Source organism: Xenopus laevis, chromosome 3S (genome assembly GCF_017654675.1).
Source record: "Xenopus laevis strain J_2021 chromosome 3S, Xenopus_laevis_v10.1, whole genome shotgun sequence".
Classification (NCBI taxonomy): Eukaryota; Metazoa; Chordata; class Amphibia; order Anura; family Pipidae; genus Xenopus; species Xenopus laevis.
The window spans coordinates 5,807,795-5,831,595 of NC_054376.1; the positions used below are offsets into that span (position 1 = coordinate 5,807,795).

The 23,801-nt window shown below is 44.8% G+C and overlaps 1 protein-coding gene across 12 annotated transcripts in view; it reads right to left on the reverse strand.

Moving 5' to 3' along the window:
* Positions 1-3,869: 3,869 nt before the first annotated feature.
* The window catches only part of erc1.S (ELKS/RAB6-interacting/CAST family member 1 S homeolog), a 120,412-nt gene continuing 100,480 nt past the window's right edge, over positions 3,870-23,801 (reverse strand). For 7 of the 12 annotated variants that reach the window (XM_018254835.2, XM_018254836.2, XM_018254831.2 and 4 more), the window contains 4 exons: positions 20,028-20,175; positions 15,613-15,714; positions 6,458-6,646; positions 3,870-4,623 (listed from right to left, as the gene is read on the reverse strand). In XM_018254835.2, coding sequence (XP_018110324.1) covers positions 4,486-4,623; positions 6,458-6,646; positions 15,613-15,714; positions 20,028-20,175 — 577 coding nt within the window. In that variant the 3' untranslated portion in view covers positions 3,870-4,485. Of the gene's footprint in view, positions 4,624-6,457; positions 6,647-14,523; positions 14,589-15,612; positions 15,715-20,027; positions 20,176-23,801 lie in introns of those variants that run through there. The other 5 variants (XM_018254842.2, XM_018254840.2, XM_018254841.2 and 2 more) reach the window with 1 other exon arrangement.

Sequence of the window (23,801 nt, forward strand, 5' to 3'; positions counted from 1 at the left end):
ACAAAAATGATAAATGGGGACATCTCCAGACTGGATGTGAGACTTAAGGGTTGGGCAAGGTTTAGACTCGCCATCAGAAATCCTTGGGGACTCTGTGACTTGGTGGACAACCCTAAATATTGCTTTTGAGGGCCAGGAGAACGTGGCCATCATGGAACAATATAATGGTGGTTCGTGTCCAATCTAGCTGGGCTAGAATAATCTATGGATGTACCAAATCCATAATTTATGAGTTCGGACAAATACAAAACACTCCAAAGAAAGATTTGTCTACTAGACCCTGAAAAGACTCCAAACCCCAATTTGCATATTTAAATTTGAGAAAAAAATGTAAAAAATGGTCACATATTTTTAGACTCATATGAAGGGTTTCAGTTAAACCCTTGTACTTGGATTCAACCAAATCCTGGATTTGCTACATTCCTAGAACCATCTGATGGTGGGTCATGGTTGTCATGCCTGGGCTAGAATGATCTGATGGTGGTTAATGGACGAGATTGACTAAGGAGGAGGATCTGGTGACTGTTCATGGCTGCTTTGTCTAGACTAGAAGATCTGTTGGTGTCTCATAGCTGCCCTGACTGGTATAAAAGAATCTGATGGTGGCTTATGGCTGCAGTAGAAGGTTCTGGTTACAGCTTATGGCTGTCCTGACTGGATTAGATAGAAAGAACTTGACAAAAACTGATGGCGACCAATGGGTGAAAGATAGAGGCTGCTCTGATGTTCTTCTGCTTAGGAAAGATTTGAGAAAGGTTTCTAATTGTTTTCCTAAGCAGAAGAACATCAGCCTCTTTCTTTCTCCTGATAACTTCCTTGACTACTTGGTGGTCAGACTGGTCAGAAACTGACCAGCAGGTGGCGCTGTTGGAACAAAATTCATTCATATTAACAGTACATGTATCCCTTACTTAGAGGGAAAAAGAAAATAAATAATGAATGTAAAAAGTGCTTAGAATAACACTCATCAATTTTACATTCACTTTTTTAAAATGTTTACTTATCCTTTAAACCAATGCACTTGGCTGAAGGTTTTGGATCTCTCATAGACTGTCAGGCTTTATACCGGAGCATATTAATTAACTGCATTGTGTATACAGTCAGATGTTAAGGAAATAAAAAGCATGTCAATATGGCGATTTCTCCAAACGTTAAAAGGCGCAGACATATCTCACGTCTATACACATACGTGTGCGTGCGGTTACAGAGTCACACGCTAATCTAGTCCAGCAAGTTGGTTGCCACCTTTTTCTCATTTGCAACAAGAGCCCCCAAAGTAGCAAGATAGGGGGGGTCCCTTCTGCCAATGAAAAAGTGGCAAAACCCACATGGGACACTATACATAAACGGTTAACGGTTGGCTGAATAGCCAAAAAAAAAAATCCCTGAAAGCTCAGGAATTACACATCACTCCTCAAGCACGGTGGGAACAAAGGTGTCTTTTTCCCCCCATTCAGCCATTTTCTTTTATTTTTTGACAGTTAAAATTAAAAAAAAAAAAAAAAAAAGTTTTGTCTTCTAAAAAGTCGTAGTAACGGCAGCCATTTTGCTCAGTAACATTTCTATGTTTTAGTGTATTTTGTAACAATTTCAGTTCCGAAGAGTCAAAAATAACGGGACAATGGAGATGGACGATCGGTCATTATTTCAGTAGGTTGTGGTTTGAGGAAAAGTTTTGGAAAAAGGCAGCCCAACTGGCAGTATTGCTAAGTTACAACTAGTTGGCGGGGAGATGTAGTTGGAACTTCAGGGTTGGATCAGTCATAGGATCCAAGAGATCGGTGGTGGCTTTACAGTTGCAGAATGTGACCATCAGCTCGTTCTTGTAGAAAGCAGTGCTCTTGCATCCATATCTCATCTGGAAGAAGAGCTGACAATTTTCCTATCAACAGAGGGTCAAGGCAGGATGAAACCATTAGGCCTAGGTAAAGGGACCTTATTGAAACCCAACACTGTTGATCAGGATAGGAAACAGTTCCATGGTTTCCCTAGATTTAAAGAATGAGAAAGCCGTGCTCTAGCGCCCATAACCTGCCAGGCTCTTTATTATATCTCCCACCTTCACCCTTCCTTAATACGAACGTTGACCAAACGTTGACCAGGAGAGGTTCAATGTATTTCCTATTAGAGGATTCAGAGCTCTACATGAGCAGGAACAACAAACCACAAGGTACTGAACAGAACAAATATGGAGGTGGCGGGAGGTGTCTTCGGCTTGTAACAGACTAAATAAAGCTCCACAATCCGTAGCACCGGTGTAGAAATTGGGTCTGAAGGACTCACCATCCACACATAACAAGAGACCTGGGAGCTCGTCTGTCTAGGAGGATCTTCTAATTACAATAATTAACTTGCTACTGTCAGTTCACAACTGTCAGTTCACAAAGGGGAAAGTAATAGGACAGACCTTGCTGTATCATGGTCAATTCCATGGGACAGGGGTGATGCCACTCACTAGTCAGGCCTTTAAGAATATCCTCACTCTAACAGAGGTAGATCGATTAAGATGATTGGAAGGGATAAAGTGACAGAAGCAATCTAGGCATTAATAAGCACAAGTTGGGTTAGGAAATGCCCGCTGGCTGAGGAACAGGTAACGTTGGCCCAAAAGACCAGGCGATGCTGTGGGTTAGACTTGTGCCAGTGCTGGTGGAACGGTTAGTGTTACAAGTAGGAGTATTCTTCATAAGTGGCTTTGTTTTAGGGGTTGGATCAAAGCGCCTGACATAAGTGGATAATCCAATTACAAACCAATAATTGATATCTTTCTTTGGGGTTGTCCACACTGTTTTAGGACAGATTCGGGGAGATCAGTCACCGGACAAATCTCCTCTTCTTCAGGGCGACTTATCTCCCCGAACTGCCTTCTCGCCGGCTAGAATGTAAATCGCCAGCGGGATGGCACTCGGAGCGCTTAGTTTTCCGAAGTTGCCTCACGAGGATACTTCGGAATATGAAGCGCCACGAGTGCCATCCCGCTGGCGATTTTTCATTATAGCCGGTGGGAAGGCAGTTTGGTGGGATTGTCGCCCCAAAGAAGAGGCGATTTGTCGCCGGGGTGACTAATCTACCCGAATCTGCCCATGTATCCTTACCCTTAGGGCAGAGACACATGGTCAGATCCCCGGCGACAAGTCTCTTCTTCTTCATGTCGACTAATCTCCCCAAATTTCCTTTCTGCCGGCTAGAATTTAAGACGTTTTCTGAAGTCGCCCGAAGTTTCCTCGTGATGCAACTTCAGAAAAAGTGCTCCAAGTGCCATCCCGCCGTTGATTTACATTCTAGTCGATGGGAAGGCAGTTTGGGGAGATTAGTCGGCCCAAAGATGAGGAGATTTGTCGCCGGGCTACTAATCTCCTCCAATCTGACAGTGTGTCTCTGCCCTTAGGGGACTTTGTAATCCACCCACATCTTAGACCTCTGCAATCTTTTTCTGATTGGGATTGAATTGGGTTCCTGAGATTGTCAGAGGTAGGGTATCCTCTTACAGCAAAGTCTGGGGTAACCAGAAGACATGTACGGGCATGAATGGTTTGATACAAAGACAGGAAGATTGTACTCATTGCTGGTGAGCGCGTGAGAAGGTTTATCCCCACCATCCATGGAATGGACATGGAATCCAGTGAGACAGGAGAGAGAATTGGGCATTTCTGTCAAACCCTGGAGCTAAAGGCAGGTTTCTCTAAAATACTAGCCTCACTGACCATGTGCCGAGACTGCTCCATGCCCTAAATCCTTGGAATAAGGACAGCTCCAATCATGCGGTATTCATTACACCACCTCCAGTTCTTCTGCGATAGATTCAAAATACGCTCTGTCTCATTCAAACTTTGCTGGCCTTGCCAAGTACCATGAGCAAGATGGCCATGTCTAATTGGTAGGGTGATTATTCTGGTAGGAAGGAAGGTACTGCGCTGCTCCAAATCCTCGGAAATATGGCAGGTCATAGACATAGAACACCCAGTTACAGTAGGATGAAAGCAAAAAGAGTAGATAGTGTATTTGATAGTGACGGACCTCGGGCTACGGGTTTGCAGTAGTGTACAATACATTATGTGTTGGGCTGACTAGGGTTTCTGTAGACATTTCTCGAACAGTTTATGGCGAGGCTCAGTATAGATTGACCCCAGCTCTAACCCTCTGACATACGTCCACCAGGAACCCCCTTATTATTGCATTAAGTCTCTGCTCTGAGTAATTAAAATTGAAACAGAGATGGTGACAAATAAATGGTGATGGGACACGTTCCTCCCCCAACAGCTATGGAAATGGTTTGGTCCTGGAGGCAAACCCAGAGAGCGTTTCGAGAAAGGAACAGCCCCCATTCTGGGTTCTTTGGAAACGGTCAGTGAGTGGACAGGCAGTGCAAGGCTGAAAGTGCAGTTCCCAATCCCAAGGTGCAACACCAGCGGGTGAAGGGATAGGTCAGCGGACGCCACGTCCATCCGGAAGGCTGGCTCTCTCGTTCCTGTGTTTGGGGGGAGGTCAGGAGGACTCCTCTAAGGCGTTGACAACTTGCTCCAAAATGTCAGGGCAGTGATCAGCGATTTGCTGCAGGATGGCGTTGGCGAATTCCTGCAGTTCGGCGCTCTCGTGTTCACACTTTTCCAGCTCTTGGGTCAGCTGCAGGACAGAAAGGGACAAGGTTAGTACTACATAAAGGCCACGAGAGTCACCACTTATTGGCAACAGTTCTCATGCAGCTGAATTTAGCACTGAAATACTGTTTGGAGTAAAGCTGGTCAGACCCAAAAAGATCTGCTCACTTGGAACAATGTTTGTACGATTTGGTCACCTGGTTGGAGGTCCTAATGGGGATGGAGCAGATTGTTTCATCCTCCTGGCCAATGATTAGATAATAATAAGATTCTATGCAGACCCATTGGTTGTGAATCGAGTCAAGGTCCGAATATGGGCATTACATCTGACAGTTAGCAGGTCCTATCCAGTAACTGTCATTTTTACCCATCACAGGGCAACAAGCAAACAGGTTAGTCAGGAGTGGCCGAGTTGGCAGCTAATATCTTCCCGTGTATGGTCACATCCATCCATTCAGTTAATGGAGACATAGAAGGGGCACATATTGCATAGAACTTCCTAGTTGGGCAAGAATTCATGCCAACTAACTGCACTCTAAATAGAATTCAAATACACTCACGATATGTAACAAATCTTCAATTAGCTTGCAGCTCTGCTCGCTTCCGATCACATGACCCGGCATGATATATATCCATAGCAACGAATAAAGAGTTGAAAGAAGTGATGCTGTTTAAAAATGGTGTCCCCTTGGTACCTCCAAACTTCTATTATTCTATTATTATTTGTGGCAACTAACTGCACTCAGCTGGAAGTGGCAGACTCAGCCCATTCAGTTTACTGTTCTGCATTCAGGCCCAGCAGGTTAATTCCAAACAAGTCTTTCCCTTAATCTCATTGGCGGGACCTGCTTGTGGCGTAAGGAAAGGGCAGCCAAGGGCACAAGTTGGCCGGCAATACATTTACTTACACTAATTCCTTAACTGCCCTGTAATGATAAGCCTACAAATCCTGATTTTAGGTGACTCCAGGGCATGAAAGAGTGCAGGAAGTTGCCCAAGTGAGAGGCCAGAGACCTATCCAGTAGCCAATACCATGGCTTGGCACAAATAACAAGTCAGACAATTCATCTGATTGGCTTTTTACTAAAAACTAAATGACTCAAAATGAAAAGTTTGCATTGTAGTTGGTCCCTTTTCATCTGAATTAGGCCCCAGTTGCAGCTAAAGTGCAACTTGTGAGCATCCAGCTAATGTCAGTTATCTCTGGCTTCTGGTAGTCACCTTGTATTACCTAACCCAGTGATCCCCAACCAGTAGCTCGTGAGTAACATGTTGCTCTCCAAACCCTTGGATGTTGCTCTCAGTGACCTCAAAGCAGGTGCTTATTTATGAATTCCAGGCTTGGAGGCCAGTTTCCGTTTCATAAAAACCAAGTGCACTGCCAAACAGTCTGCTGTAGGCTACCAGTCCACATAGGGGTTACCAATAGCCAATCACAGCCCTTATTTTGCACCCACATGACTTTTTCATGCATGTAATGCTTCCAAACTCTTTTTACACTTGATTGTGGCTCATGGGTAAAAAAGGTTGGGAACCTTTGGCCTAACCCTACCTTATAGTTATTACAGCAGTAATTTAATTGTTATAATATCGATGCTGCAAACCCTTTCCATAAAGACCTGTAGGATCACCAAGACCTGAGTCTGTTCGGAGGAGTAGTGCACATGCCCCTCGGGCAATTTTAGGAAGCCCATAAAGTCAGACAGAAGTGATGATAGAAAACAATCATGGAACGAGAACCTGGGAATCTGGTAGGTAGGCTTGACAGCACTGATATGGCTCAGAAAAAGGAAAAGAGTAGGGGGCACAGGTGGGTCTTCCCTGATCTACTCCATCTAAAGCCGTGTCCAAGAATTCACCTCCTCTGTTGTCATCTTCTGCAGCCTCTGCTCCCAGGCTGCCTGGTTGTCCTCCAGGTAATAGGCCGCAGGTGGGTGGAGCTCCTGGAGAATCTGGGGATCTCTGTCCTGGCACAGAGCAGTCAGGTGGCCAATGTACAGTTTGAGTTTGCTGCGGTTCTGGTCAAGTTCTATGAGGGGCTGGATCATCTGTAAACGACACAGGGAAAAAACGGTCAATGGGATGGGCTGTGAAATCTGAACTGTAGGAAACTAGGATTCCCCCTCACCCCACCGATGAGATGGAAACATGGACACAACAGGACACAGAAAGAGAGACCTCCACCAGAAGCGACTGCCAACCTAAAGTACGGAATATCCTGACCAGAAACCAGTTTATTATACCAGAGAGATCATGTGGATCAGCACAGTCTACTCAAACAGGGGCCTCCAGATGGTACACTAGAGGCAGTCAGTCAGCCATATGTTTTTACCTTGTGCTGCTCAGTATGGAGGCTGGACCACCCACGGCCGCTCAGGTGTTGAGCTGAACAGGTGACAGTTGCGTGTGCTCTGCCCCGTGCTTACTGATAAGGGCAAACAGGCTGGAAGGAAAACATGGCACTGCTGAGAGGTAACAGCAGAGACAGCCACTTTCAGTCTCATTTATACGATCTCTGGGGACTCCCGACTGGGAACTGAGAAATGAGACACCAGAAATCCCTCTGTCTCTTTATGTACTGGGTTCATACACTCTCTCTAAGAGACATCCACATAATAGATGCAGATTTAGGTGCAAATTCACCGTAACAGATGTAATCAGGGTCGGACTGGAGCGGTGGGACACCAGGAAAAAACCCGGTGGGCCCAGTCCCACTCCATGCCCTTGCTGAACTCGACCACCCTCTTCTGGCCGTGGCAAAAAAGAAGCATGCGCACCCACCCCCCCGCTTCTGGCCACAAAAAAAAAAAGGAGGCACGCACACACGGAAGAAGAGGATGGCATTGAAGCTGGGTTGCAACCGGGCCACGGGCCCACCAGTCCGAACCCGGATGTAATTCAGACAGCCAGGGCTGGTTTCAGCTTCTGTGCAGCCACGACTTTAACTTCGATTTGTGTCAACCCAAAAAGTAAATTTTGCCTAAATTTTTTGGCGATTTTCTGAATATCCATTCATTCAAAATGTTCATTGGCTTTAAAGATATGTGTAAGGGTCAGGGCACATGCTGAGGTTCGGGGAGATTGAGTCACCTGGCGACAAATTGCCTCTTCTTCGGACGACTAATCTCCCCGAAAAGCCTTCCAGCCACCTATAATCTAAATCATCGGTGGGATGGAGTTTTGTTTTCCGAAGTTGCCTCACGAGGTGCTCCGACTGCCATCCCACACCGGTGATATATATTCTAGCCAGCGGGAAGGCATTGCGGGGAGATTAGTCGCCCGAAGGAGTGGCGATTTGTCGCTGGGCGATTGATCTCCCTCAAATAACATTGTGTGCCTCTACCCTAAATGTAATTGGTATTATAAGCAGTGGCCATGTCTATTCCAGTGGCTTTGACTTTTCACAACAATGTAACAGAAGCCCGTGAATTATCAGAAAACCGACTGATACATTGTATAAAATAAAAGTCTCTACAAACAATGTATCAGACCCCAGGCCTGTCAATCAGCTGTTTCTGTTACGTTGTTGCAAGTGACCAGGGCGGAGAATAGAAATGGAGGGGCAGACGCTGCTTCCAATAACAATTACATTAACAAATAACATGAAAACCACGGCGAATGTGCAATGAATGTAAATGGGAAAGTTGCTCAGATTTACATATTTATTCAGTAGGCATCATTTAATATTCTCATTTTTGTCTTCTTTTAACCTACACCAGTTTTCAAACAAACCCCATCAAAGCTCATTCGTTGGTGGAATAAGGGGTGGGTTAGTAAAAACCAGCAGCCAATGAGAGCATTAATAGCTTTGCAGGGCTGGGACAAGCAGCCTATCAGAGGATAGAAACGGTCACAAGTCAGAGATTAACAGAACCAGAGCAGCCGTTTGCTGTAGTAACACAAGCAACCAATGACATCTTTGCTTTCAAAGTACACGCCAGCTAATACTACTTTCTGATTGGTTACACATTACCTCTCTCCATTGCACGGTTATACAACAGTTATAATATATTTACTGACCAGTTTTGACAATTCATTTATTTTGCCTCTTCCAATACCTCACCCCAAATATCGGCCATTGTCTTCACACAAATCACACTCTACCCACACAAACCTACCTAGATACAAAGAAACCAATTACACGGACAACATTTTTGCCAGAGAAAGAGACTGATTCAGATGAAAGAGTCAGATTATTTTCCTGGCAAGGGGACGTGCCTTAATCTGGTGGTGCCAGTTCCCTGGGGGGCATTCATTTATAGTTAGACCTTTACATCATCCCTCATACCCCTATGTCACTTTGCACACAAGACCCCGTAAGGTGTGACATCTTCTTATCACTAGAGTGGACCACTTTGTAAAAACCTTATCTGTTCTTGTCCGACGCACTTGCTAAACATAGGCCTTCATTTCCCGTAACGGACTAGACTGGAGATTATCCGCATACAACTGTCGGTTTTCCTTTACACACAATACCTGTCTGAGACTTCACAAGAACGTGGTATTAAAGGCAGAATGGTGCGTCCGGCACCAGGGCCACCCCCTTATTCCACACCGGTGCCTGCTTTGTTCTCCCAGCATGCAAAGCGAGTTTAGATCTCCCCTTCCTTTGCCAAAAGCCAATCAGGGCAGAGAAAATAGTTTTGGAGAGTTTCAAAAATGCAGAAATCTCGGACAGCAATTTCCAGAGCCTGATCTCCCCTTTGTGCCTTAGGGAAAACGTAACTGAAAAAATTTTTCACACTCGGAATCCATGAAGTTTTGGCAGTTGTGAACCGGGGCTATGTCTGACATCAGCTGTAGCGCTGCACCGCGCAGTCTTTGGCTCGTGGGAGGGAGCTGGAAGGTGCAACTACAATTCGAGGGCAGCAGGTTGGACATTCCCAAGACTTTTATCTATGTTCTTCCCTTCCAAAGGCCACAGCAGGCCCTCCCAGCCCAAAACTATTATATTTCAACATTTTATTGAAGTTTTGCAAGAAAACTAAGCAGAATTCTGAGACTTCCTGTATCTCAACAAAATGCAGAAACGAGAAAATGTACACTCAACATGGAATACAAATATCTAGTCCTCCATAAATATGGACTCTAAACCGTTCCTATCTGGTATCACAGTCTGTATACATTGGTACGATCCATTTGGTTACAGGGGTAATACAGCTCATGACACAGGAATTACCCACTAGACAGCGGGGCTCGTTTGCCAATCCCAGAGAGGCCAAGGAACATCCGTCAGAGACCAGACATGAAGGATTTAGCAGGTTTTCAATTTGTTACACAAAATGTTGGGAGTAACAAATGGAGTTTGTGCATGTTGGCCTCACGGATATGCCTGGCCTGGCTCCATTCATCAACTGCACTAGTGTCGGTGCTTCCAGACAGACGCTGCTTCTCATCAATAACATCACAGCCCTTCTCCTCTTGCTCCGGGGCTACTGGATGACGAACAGTGTTAAATTGTACCATGAATTGTTTATATCCTGGGGATATTATGCATAGAATTGGAACAATGTTGTGCTACAGCTGATATGGAGTCATTATATATGAAACTGTATTTCTCCTGCAATGTGTTCTGGGGTATTATACATGCAATTAGCCCTGTATTTATCCTGCTGTGTGTTCTGGGTATTATACATGGAATTGGCACTGTATTTATCTGCTGTGTGTTCTGGGGTATTATACATGGAATTGACACTGTATTTATCCTGCTGTGTGTTCTGGGGTATTATACATGGAATTGGCACTGTATTTATCCTGCTGTGTGTTCTGGGGTATTATACATGGAATTGGCACTGTATTTATCCTGCTGTGTGTTCTGGGGTATTATACATGGAATTGGCACTGTATTTATCTGCTGTGTGTTCTGGGGTATTATACATGGAATTGGCACTGTATTTATCCTGCTGTGTGTTCTGGGGTATTATACATGGAATTGGCACTGTATTTATCCTGCTGTGTGTTCTGGGGTTTTATACATGGAATTGGCACTGTATTTATCCTGCTGTGTGTTCTGGGGTATTATACATGGAATTGGCACTGTATTTATCTGCTGTGTGTTCTGGGGTATTATACATGGAATTGGCACTGTATTTATCCTGCTGTGTGTTCTGGGGTTTTATACATGGAATTGGCACTGTATTTATCTGCTGTGTGTTCTGGGGTATTATACATGGAATTGGCACTGTATTTATCCTGCCTTGTGTGCTGGGATAGTATACATGGAATTGGAACTATATTTATCCTGCTGTGTGTTCTGGGGTATTATACATGGAATTGGCACTGTATTTATCTGCTGTGTGTTCTGGGGTATTATACATGGAATTGGCACTGTATTTATCTGCTGTGTGTTCTGGGGTATTATACATGGAATTGGCACTGTATTTATCCTGCTGTGTGTTCTGGGGTATTATACATGGAATTGGCCCTGTATTTATCCTACTGTGTGTTCTGGGGTATTATACATGGAATTGGCACTGTATTTATCCTGCTGTGTGTTCTGGGGTATTATACATGGAATTGGCACTGTATTTATCCTACTGTGTGTTCTGGGGTATTATATAATACTCAGCTATATCTAAAAGAAAACATAAGGGCAGTGCCAAAATCTTAGGCAGTTCCCAGTTTTTAAATTCACACCTTAGAAATAAGGTTACAGTATTAACTTCAACCTGGAAGAGCTGGCTAATAAAATGAATAAATCCCTCTATAAGTCCTCCAGTTCTGAATAAATTCCTTGTAATGTCAACTTCCCCTTAACTATAGCCTATCCGAGGCAGCGGGAGCCATCAGAAGGAGACGGACCCTATCAGTAACAATCAGCCATGTTAGCGGTGTAGGATCTCTTGCTCAGGGCAGATGGGCGGGATGTTGCAGAGTGCCGGCAGCTGTTTGCAATAAATATAATTTAGGCCTTGATTTGTGCTCGGCTTTGATCTTCTGGGGTAATAGCAGGATGGTGATAAGATGCAGCCAGACCTCAGGCCACTTTGTAGGTTTAATTCAGAGCAGAGACGTAAGGCCGGGACCCCGCAGGCTCCGATCTCATTCAGAGGGGCACACAGCTTGTTCTACACGCAGGAATTTCCTTTCCCGGAGAGCCATTCCCAGTTAATATCCATGAGGACATGGAACCCTGTGTTACATCATATCTCATGGGGTGCGGAAGCTGCAAGGTCTGAGCAAGGGAGGAGCACAATTTCTGTACTTTACCCTGCCTAGAATTTACCACAATGAGTTGGGCAGACACCTACATGTCCAAATATTAGAGGGTATTTTGACCATCAGATTCACTGCATTCCTGCAATTATATGCTCTGCCACTGGGGGAGAGCAAAGATTAAACCTGATTGGTCTCTGACCCCACCCCTTTCCCACCTTGGCTTCTGCAGCTCTGCTGAAGTTGGGTTATCAGAACAAAGTGCACTTTGATGGCGTTGATTAGAATTCCTGGGGATGAACACTATGGGGTGTTCGTAGTATTATTGGAGAAATTAAACCTCTCTAAAACAGAAATGGTTCTCTTTCCTCCAACTAACACCAGTAACATCCCGGAAGTATCCATTATAGTTAACAATTCCACTATCACCCCCTCTCTCCAGGCCCGGTGCCTTGGGGTTATCCTAGATTCTGCCCTGTCATTCACTCCTCATATCCAGTCACTTATTAAATCATGTCACTTCCACCTAAGGAACATATCCAAAATACCATCATTTATCACCCAAGACGCTGCCAAAATTCTTATTCACTCTCTCATCATATCGCGTCTAGACTACTGTAACTCTCTTTTAATTGGCCTCCCCCTCCAGAGACGGTCACCTCTCCAGTCCATAATGAACACTGCTGCGAGGCTCATACACCTCAGCAACCGCTCCTCCTTTGCCTCGCCATTCTGTCAATCCCTGCACTGGCTTCCATTACCTTTCAGAATCAAATTAATGACCCTGACATTCAAAGCACTTCATAACTCTGCCCCACCCTACATCTCTGAACTCATCTCTATATACTCACCTATCTGCTTACTACGCTCCTCTACTGACCTGCTACTCAACTCTTCTCTCATTACTTCCTCACATGCTCGCATTCAAGACTTTGCAAGGGCTGCACCCCTCCTCTGGAACTCTCTCCCACGGTCTGTCCCACTTTCTCCCAACTAGGGATGGGCGAATTTTTTCACCTCGTTTCGCCGAAACAATGACGCCCATAGACTCGTATGGCAGCGTGCGTCAAAAAAAAAATTTTTGGCGAAGCGAAACGGGTCAAATTCGCCCATCCCTGCTCCCAACCATATTGCTTTCAAGAAATCTCTTAAAACGCACTTCTTTCGAGAAGCCTCCCCTCACTCTGCTTAACTACCAAACGCAACACCACATACAGTACCACATTTCTCACCCACTTAATTCAATCTTGCCCACTCCCCCACCTTGTGTATTACTCCTTTCCCTTTAGAGTGGAAGCTCTTTCGCATAGGGCCTTCCTCACCTTTTGTACCTGTATTGATTGTAACGTATGTAGCTCCATATGTTCTATGTATAGAATTCATGTGATTTACTTGTATAATCACATTTACTTTACAGCGCTACGCAATATGTTGGCGCTATATAAATACATAATAATAATAATAATGTTGTTGTAAAGGGGAAGTTCACATTGCACATAAATGAAGAATATATTAGCTCCTTATTCTGTTGCTCCATAACCTAACATTTAAAGGGAAACAAAAGCTTAAAGGGTTAGTTCACCTTCAAATTAACTTTTAGTTTGATGTAGAGAGGGATATTCTGAGACAATTTGCAATTGGTTTTCATGTTTTATTATTTACGGTTTTTGAGTTATTTAGCTTTTTATTCAGAAGCTCTCCGGTGTGCCATTTCAACAATCTGGTTGCCAAGGTCCAAATTCCCCTAGCAACCATGCACTGATTGGAATAAGAGACTGGAATATAAATAGGAGAGGCCTGAATAGAAAGATGAGTAATAAACAATAGCAATAACAATACGTTTGTAGCCTTATTTGTTTTTAGATGGGGGTCAGTGATACCCCATTTAAAAAAGACCAAGGCAAATAATTAAAAAAAAAAAACTATAAAAAAGAAAAAATGAAGTCCAATGGAAAAAGTTGCTTAGAAGTAGCCATTCTATAACATACTAAAACTTTCCTTAAAGGTGAACCACCCCTTTGAAGAATTAAGACTACAAATGCAAAAAGTATATAAAATTAGGGATGCACCGAATTCTGGATTCGGCCGAACCCCCCGTATCCTTTGGGAAAGATTCAGCCGAATACGGAACCCTAATTTGCGTATGCAAATTAGGGGTGGGAAGGGGAAAACATTTTTTACTTCATTGTTTTGTGACAAAAAGTCACACGATTTCCCTTCCCGCCCCCAGTTTACATATGCAAATTAGGATTCGGATTTGGTTCGGCTGGGCAGAAGGATTTGGCTGAATCAGAATCCTGCTAAAAAAAGGCCAAATCCCGAACAGAATTCCGTTGCATCCCTATATAAAATACAGCATTTTAGGCTTTTTTTTTTAAATATACTTTAGTTCATCTTTAAAATAAGTCTAGTTGCTAGGACCAGGGACCTAGGCAACCAGAATGCAGACTGTTACTCGTTCCTTTGTATTCAGTTTAAATACTAAAGCCATATTTTGGCTGGGGGAGACTGGAGGAATAATTACCCCCCCCCCAGTATTTGGATGGCTGCTATTCAGAATATACTCATAGACCAGGGGGTAACGTTCCGTGGTTGCGGGCGCATGCAGAATTGCAGATAGGAGCGAGAAGAAGCCACAAAATGACCATAAATGGAGGAAGAAGAAACCAAACTGTCAATGACGCCATGCAAATGTACGGGGAGAAATGATTGTCATGCAAAAGGGGGGGAAAATGTCCCAATTGGTTAACCCAAATCTGGAGACTCTCACCGTTCTGAACAAAATGGCTGACCTAAGCATCTCATTGGCTATGCCCAAATACCCTCCTCATCATCCTGTTGGTTCAGAGATGAAGAGGGCAGAGGGGACGTCAAAGAGCAGCATGAGGAATGAAATAAGAGATCGGGTTAGTTCAGAGAAAAAAACACGTCGTTATAAAGGTGCAGGGAGTTTACAGTAGCAATTGCCTGACAGGGGCATTTACACAATTCACATTTAATCCCAAATCGGATTAGACTAGCCCTCTCATCAATGTTACATTCACTTATTTTATAGCTTTACTTATCCTTTAAGGCTTAACCTGAGGGACAGTGATATTTGGGAAGAATGCCAGTTTGCTCATTTAGATCCCCCTTAAAGTCCACATTGAATGTCGGATTGGGCGAGGTTTGGGTGAACAATTTGGTGCCCTGGATATTCTGGGGACTATGGTTGAATGGGCGATACACAGATGAATTACACAGATAAACTACCAATGTTATGAGCTAATGGGGCCCGACCAAACGTTGTACCTCCAAGGGGGGCTTGAGCTGAAAAAATCTGACTGCAATAGAAGAATCTATGGGTATCAGTCATTCAGCCAGAGTTCCAAGAATATCTAGGGTACCAAGTAACTGTTCACCCCAATTCTCACCTTGACCCTCAAATGCTCATAAAATATACCCAAGCTACTGTTTAGGCCAAATTCCCACTATCATTGCCCCAAGACCCCCAGTTTGGGATGCACTGCTCCACTTCCACATCATACTTGACCTCATATCTATCTCTATATCTCTCTATATCCCTGTCTCTATCTATCGCTGTCTCTATCTCTATTGATCTGTCTCTATCTGTCTGTCTGTCTCTCTCTCTATCCCTGTCTGCCTGTCTCTCTCTCTCTTTCTTTCTAACTATCTTTCACCCATCCTTCTCTCTATATCCCTAATATCTCTGTCTGTCTGTCCGTTCGTTCGTTCTTCCATCCATCTATACGGCAGACCTGCCCATGGTCCTGTTTCTTCATTGTACATAGAGGTGACATGTTACAAAAGATACCGTCCCGGGGTCCAGGAGGCACTACCTGTACATCAGATCTCCTACCTGATCGGGGGAGGGCTTGTGATTGATTTGGTTGGAGTGGCCGCAGGATTTCATATGGTCTCCTTCATAGTTATCAGCCATCAGCTTCATCCTGTTCTGTGTCTGTGGGAGGAAAGGAAAGTGCATTAGAACTTCTCTGCCCACCACAGATTTACCTGTGTCCCAAGCCCACCAAGAGACATCGACCTCCCTGATCTGAAAAGGTGAAAATTTTGGACACAACCCATTCCACCCGCCCTGCTACGTCCCAGCTAGGGGTAAAAATATCGGTAGCTCTTCAAAAATCTAGAAGGGTTGACTGGTCTCCATACCACCGTGTCTCACCATAACCTTCTCAGATGTGAAAACTGGCAATTTTAGCCATGTCCCTATCAGCCCAGAGTGTTCCATGTTCCACCAAGACCACAAAACCTGCTCCATCCCAACCAAAGGTATCAATATGGGAGAATCCAGGAGGATCGACAGGTTTACATCCCCAGACATGTCAAACTCACAGGACTGGGTGAATTTTGGCCACAACCTATTCACTAAAGACCACTCCCTGTTCCACCCAGATCACACCCCATGGTCTGTCCAAGCCAGTGGTATAAACATCGGTGGTTTTACCCAAGAAACAACAAGGCACTAGAGGGACGTACTTGTAGTGAATGACCTGCTTAAAGGCCAGGGCACTTACATTATGGAAATACTTAGGAGCAGATTGAAGGATATTGGACAATAAACTGACACTTGGGGGATTGTCTGAGGACTAAGAGGCCCAAAGGGATGTTCTTTGTGCAGCTGTAAACAAGTAATATCATGTCCTCTATGTAATGTTCTGCTGATGGACACACAGCATTACGTCCTGCTAATTCCCTTTCCAACGAGTGAGTGAGGGTCATCCAGTCATAACAAGCACTAGGGGGCTAACAGCGAGAACGTGAGGGTCATCCAGTCATAACAAGTGCTAAGGGCAGCGGAGTATATAAATAAATGATGATGAGTATATACACAAGACAGCGGCAGCAATATGTGGGCAGATGTGTTGGACATTAGTCCCCAGCTGAGCCCGGGGGCCACTGACAAAGCCCCGCGCCGCCCTGGGGGGCATTGGTAAATATTACTGAATTCCCAAACTATTTCAACTTGAGCTTCGGTAATTTGTTTGCAAGGTGAAAGGTGAAAACAAGTCTATTCATCATATCGGCATACGTTACAGGTCACTGGGTAACGGGACGGACATCTTATATCTGTGATACGTTACATGGGGTGGGGGGATGTAGTAACCATGGGAAAGGGCAAGAAGAGAGAAAGGATAAAAAAAAAAAAAAAGGGATTCCCTGCAGAGATGGACCCCAATGAAAATAACTTGATGTTCCTCGGGGGTGGAGTTTTCTGTGTGTGTAGTGAAAAAGGCTCTCTGAGTTCCGCTCCAATAGACTGCTCCACCTAATGGGATGCCATTACCAGCCAGTGAGTGAGGGAGGGAGGGAGGGAGACGCAGTGGGGATTAATGTGGTCATATATGGGTCTGTGTAAGGGGCCACCCCAATGGCCTGGCCTACTAATTTCTAGCCAGACATCTATTAGCCAGGTTTAAATATCCCACTGGGCATTGGCTATGACGTGGCACGCCAGCACTATAATCTGATTATTCATCCCCCAAACCAGTGGTCCATCTTTGGCCGATGAGGGCACCATGGAGCACCAAACTTGATCAGCCCTCAAAACACCAAGCAAGAAGGTTCCATGAAGAGCCAACAATCAGGGCCCAATGGGGTCCTTGTCCTCAAAAAAATCTTCCCTTTTACCCCAACCAATTAATGGGCACTTTGGGTAGAAATGGGTGAGAGACACAATATGGCAACAGCAATGCAGTGGGACGGATCAGAGCGAAGGGGGCACAATGGAGCACAAATCTGGGGCAGTGTTAATGAATGAGGGCAAAACCAGTGAATTTCACTCCTTTGTTTATGGAAGCCACATCTCTCTCTCCTGTTGCCTAAACATGACTGTTTTATGTCTCCTTGCAGATTAACTGTAACAGAGTGGCCACAGAGGACAGAATGCTCTGTTATACAGATAGCTAGAATCTCAGCTGCCATAAAGCAGGGCAGGACTGCTGCTTACAATGGGGATCAGATAGGATCTGTGCAGCCACTGGGACAGAATGTTCTGTTATACAGATAGCTAGAATCTCAGCTGCCATAAAGCAGGACAGGACTGCTGCTTACAATGGGGATCAGATAGGATCTGTGCAGCCACTGGGACAGAATGTTCTGTTATACAGATAGCTAGAATCTCAGCTGCCATAAAGCAGGACAGGACTGCTGCTTACAATGGGGATCAGATAGGATCTGTGCAGCCACTGGGACAGAATGTTCTGTTATACAGATAGCTAGAATCGCAGCTGCCATAAAGCAGGACAGGACTGCTGCTTCCAATAACCCTCTAACCCTCTCTCACCCTACCACCTCCATCTATGACTCACACAGGGTCAGATGCCCCCCCTGCTGTGCGCAATGTTTTTGCCTTGACTGCCCACAAAAGTGAGGTCGCGGCAGGAAGAAGTCTCCAGGTTTGGGATCTGGTTGTGGATCTGGGCTGGCAGGGCTCACAAGAGCCGGAGGTTTTTTCCCTGGTGTCCGACCCTACATTCTCACCACCAATTGCTCCACCCTCTCCTGATCCAATTACATCCCAACCTGCTTCAATCGGAACTGGACAGCCAGGCCTGGACTCTGTAGATTTGGGAAAACACCTGAGGGGCGGCTGTTGATGCCACAGGCAGTTGCTCTCTGTCTTTTGCTCACAATAAATGGAATTTTTCTCAAATCTGAATATGCAAATTAGGCTTCAGTCCAGTATTCAGTTGAATTTTGTTTTTTTTTGTAAAGGATTCGGTATTTGAAATCTTTCAATTCAGTGTTGCAGCAGGAATGTTAAAGCCCCACGTCTGACCCAAAATCAGTGCAAAAGGACTGGCTCAGCTCAATGAAGGCTTGCTAGGCCAGGAGAAAGATCTGGAAGGGTTTTTTTTCCCCCGACTGAGCTCGTCCTGAAATCTGTAAATTGTCACTGAACATCGACCCCCTCCTGCAGGCGCTGGCTCTGATCCGCTCCGGGACTATTCCCAGGAAGGGTGAATGGCAGAGGAAGCTGAGCCTGGGATGTATAAGATGCAGAATGGATCAGAGCCAGGCAGGGGCTGCCAAAGACTGTTCCAGGCAAGGGTTAATGGAGGCGGCCGCGTAAAACATCCTATTTCGTGTAAAATATATCCATTTTTTTTAAAGGCTGACGAAAAGCGTTAACCCCTTTGTGGCTGCTCCCGCTTTACATGAATGGGTCTGAAAGCTTGTGGTTCCTGTGTGATGCATCTGTGTATCTGACAAGTGAATCTGGGACTCTAGCTGCTGTGGTTCCCATCTTTCCAATCTGATAGCTTGGCCCACGGGCCTCTATATTACCTTTGGTGGCCGTAAATGGACAAAGATCTGCTCATTTACTCATATAAATACACCAGTAAACCCTCAAAGTAATGCTGCTCTGAGTCCTCTGTCAAAAGAAACAGCACATTTCTTTCCTTCTATTGTGTACTCATGGGCTTCTGTATCAGACTTCCTGTTTTCAGCTTAAACTTCCAGGGCTAGGGCTTGAGCATGCTCAGTTTGCTCCTCCCTGCTGTAATCTGAGCCCAGAGCTATGAGTGAGACTCAGGCAGGTCACAGTGATGTCACACCAAGCTAATATGGCAGCTGCTATCCTAGACAAACAGAGAGAGCTTCTAGAGCTGTTTACTCAGGTATGGTAAAGCATTCTGCAGAATAAATATAGTCTTATACCTTTCACTATTGTGGCTAATCTGTTGGCAATACAATGCCTCTGTAGCTTTCCTTCTCCTTTAAGTCCTTCTTTTGACCCTGTGTAGTGACCCCATCATCACCTTTGCTATAGATTCAGTTCCACTTCCAATGTGATTGGCATCACTGGGGGGGGGGCTTTGAGGGACAGCCCAGGTTTGGACTGGGCCGGCAGGATATCGGGAAAAAACCCGGTGGGCCCAGACCTGCACCCCAAAGATCACATCCTGTCCTGCAGCAGCATTCGTTCATGGGTGCTCTGGGGACAGGAATTGGAGGTCGGGAGGGGGCCCCTAGGACTGCTAAGAGGGTCCTTCCTATTGCAGCCCCAAAGGCTCCAGTCTGACCCTGGGGCAGCCTCACAGTATGAGAACCTTTGTTCTGTTCAGTCCAATAAACCTTATGGGGAATGGTCAGTGATATGAAAGTGTTGCCCCACCCCATCCCTCAAAGGCCGCACTCCCCAAATGTTTCAATAGGACTCACCAGCCTCATCACACGGATCAAGCTCTTGTTTGGGGGCCCCTTAGATAATAACACCGTACATGTAAATAAGAGGAGGGAGGTACTTACCTGCTGTTTCAGCTGCTGCACCAGTCTGTCCTTCTCCCTCTTCAATGAAGCCACCTCGTCCTGGGTCTTCTTCTTCTTGGAGGAGGACAACTCCAGCAGAGCAATGTTGGCATCTTTCTCACTGATGGCTGCCAGGAGGGCCTCCTGCCTGTGTGGGAGGGAACAAATACATCTTTATTAGTCACCGGAGAAACCAGTATATATATTGTATTTATACTAATTCTGCTAGAACCTGATCCGAGCAGTTTTACAGGAGGTTTCCCTCATTTCAGGGAGTCCTTTCCTTTCACACATTCATTTATATCTCATTATTTATACCACACGGTGGAATGTCAGTCCCATCCCCTGCCCAAAGACAGACGGAAAGCTGAACATGTGACCAAAATTTGACCTACTCCTTTGTTAAAGACGCTGTTTACCTTCATTATGCTATAGAGAGGGATATTCTGAGACAATTTGCAATTGGTTTTCATTTTTTATTATTTGTGGTTTTTGAGTTATTTAGCTTTGTATTCAGCTGCTCTCCAGTTTGCAATTTCAGCCATCTAGTTGCTAGGGTCCAAGTAAATTCCCCTAGCAACCATGCAGTGATTTGAATAGGAGACTGGAATATGAATAGGAGAGGCCTGAATAGAAAGATGAGGAATAAAAAGTAGCAATAACAATACATTTGTAGCCTTACAGAGTATTAGTGTTTATATGGGAGTCAGTGACCCCCATTTGAAAGCTGGAAAGAGTCAGAAAAACTATAGTAAAACAGTAAAAAAGAAATAAATGAAGACCAATTGAAAAGTTGCTTAGAATTAGCCATTCTATAACAAACTTAAAGCTGAACACCCCTGTAAGTTTTAGTTGTCCTTTAACAGAGGCAGATAAACAAATCACCAGCACGAGTCAGAACATTGTCTTTGCCGTGGGGCAATACACAGACCAACTGCAAATGTCGTTTCCAATCCTCGCTCAGTGATTATAGTTCAGGCTAAAAAATGTGCCCGTCCCCAACTCCTTGTTCCCCTAAAGATCAGCAGATGAGGAGAGAAGGGAGGCTGCAGAGAAGAGGAGCCGCCGCATATCAAATGTCTAAAAATAAGGGAGAGCACTCGAAAATAAACTGTTAAGTGGGTCTGCGACCTCTGCAAGAGAAGTGCTAACAGGCAGTAGGGCCTCCCGACTGTCATCTCTCCGCTATGTTACACAAGAGAGTCGAAACCTGGCCGGAATAACACAGACAGACAGACACACAGACAGACACACAGACACCACACGGGCTGATAAGGAAACACATTACAATCAGGTAAGACTGGCCCCTCCCCTTGCGCCCCACTTATCATTATAAAAGCTACATGGGCCCAACTCATTCTAAAACTGCAATAATTCTCCTACTGACCTTGATTGTGACCTGCTGTGATTTTACAGTCCTTAAATCACTTAAATGGACAAACATATAAATGTAATGGTGAGTGTTTATTTGTACCCTGGGTACCCCTGGAACTATAGCAGGTGACACCCCAATGTTTCTATATATCTGTAACCTCATGAGCTAAGGGGGCCCAGTTAGGGTGATGGGGGCTGCTTATAGTCAATGTTCTACTGTAGGAATACATGGAGACCATGAAGACCGACCATGTTATCAGGGAGCCTTTACTGAGGTTCCACAGAAATGTTTCAGACCAATGATCCTTTTTATGGTCTGGTCAAATAGGGTGAGAATCCCTGAATTAGAGGGCACATGGCCTGTCTCTTAGGAGAGAAGGTGGGGAGTCCGGAGGCTACATCTGGAAGTGAACTTGGTATATATGGGGGTACAATACTGTTGAGCAACACTTATATATATACAAATAAAAATGATTGTGTAGATGGAAACCTTGGAAAAGCCTTTAAAGTCAACTCAAAGTGATTCTGTCCCACACTTATTCATTTAAGGCCTATGTGAAGAAAGAACCCCCCTTGCACCATGACCCTAAAGTCGGCCATATTGTATCTGAGCAGTTTGATCCCACATAAGGGGCGCCTATCTTTTGTTCTGATTGTTTGGACCAACAGCCCAATCAGAAAAGAAAGAAATTATCAATAGCGGTGTCTCCACTTCATCTGGCCAACATCGTGTAGCAGCAGCAGATTGACCAACTGATATTGATGGAATGTAGATATTGGTCTCCGGCCAACTGAATACCATACATTTTCATTGGCATAGGACCAGCCCAACAGTTCCGCTCTAGATTAGATCTATTAGATTTGGTCTGTAATGACCAGGAAATCAGATCCGCTATGGGCCTGGCAGTTTTTGGGAATGGCTGGCAGGTTTTGGCCATGGAGTAAAACTTGAGAGAATTGAGATACACGGTGGAAGTGATGTGCCGATGTGAGAATCAGCAGATTGTACAGGGGGGAGTTTTGGAACATAAGTCAGAGACATAAAGACAAGAAAAAATAATAATTATTATTCATTCCAGTAGGCAGGGTGGACCTGCAAACCAAGTGGGTATGTGCCCATAATTCATTATAAGAGTCAACGGGGCCAGATGATCCCACAGATGGCGAGACTATTGGACCCCACACATACTTGGACCTACAGTAAGAGGCAAGTTAAATCCTAATGATGGTTTCTTAATCCTGCTGTCTGCCCAGAGCATTACAAGGAACCGGCAGGTTATTCATCCCCCCCCCCAATTGCCGTCATGGTCTGGCTGTTTATCTGCACTTGCCAGACATTGCCCTGGCTGGTACTTTTGGAAGCCCCTTGGTCTCCCATCTGCATTCCAGATCTGACAGCTGCACAATAACTAACGGCCAGGACAGCCATGAAGCTGTGGGCTACATACGTAGATCATCTGCATGTCAAAACAGCTGAAGGAGAGGGGGGGATGCTGGGAGTTATAGTTAAATGATAATCAAAGGGCCAAGGAAATCTGGCTGGTAAGTTAACAGGCATAGCAATGATGTCCATTAAAGCAGCACTGAAGTGTAGCTTTACTTGCCCTTTAAAAGTCTGCCATATTTACCTCCAGATATGACAATGACCCTACTGAATATTTGAAATGGCACTAGGAATGACACCTGATTGGAGAGATAGGGGAGAGGATCGGAGCTAGAAAGGAACATTCGTTGGGACAGACTGTGGCCCTATCAGACTGTGAAGGAGCCACGTGGCATAAGTCGTCTTATAAATTAGGGACACTATTTTGGATTCGGCTGAACCCCCGAATCCTTAGTGAAAGATTTGGTCGAATACCGAACCAAATTTGCATATGCAAATTAGGGGTGGGAAGGGGAAAACATCTTTTACTTCCTTGTTTAGTGACAAAAAGTCACAAAATTTCCCTCCCGTCCCCAATTTGCATATGCAAATTAGGATTTGAATTCGGTTCAGCCGGGCAGAAGGATTTGGCCCAATCAGAATCCTGGTGAAAAAGGCTGAATCCTGAACCGAATCCTGGATTCAACAAAAAAATTTTGACGCCCATAGACTTTAATGGGCAGCAGCGACAGATTTTCGGCAAAGCAAAACAGGTAAAATTCGCCCATCCCTAATCCCTATTATAAATTGGGGCCGTTTGCAAGAAATAAGAGAAATGTATTCATTTAAGTCCCCATAAAGGCCAATGGAGCCCAATATTTGAATACCTAGGCTGGCATAGTTTTAGGGTCTTGCTCTGTACAAGATAGCGTTGTATTCGCTTCTACCAGCGGCTGTGAAAATGTTTAGGACCCAGTGCTGCATCAGAATGGGCCACTACAATTAAAATCTTTTTAAAAGCTTTAGCCCCTCTTATT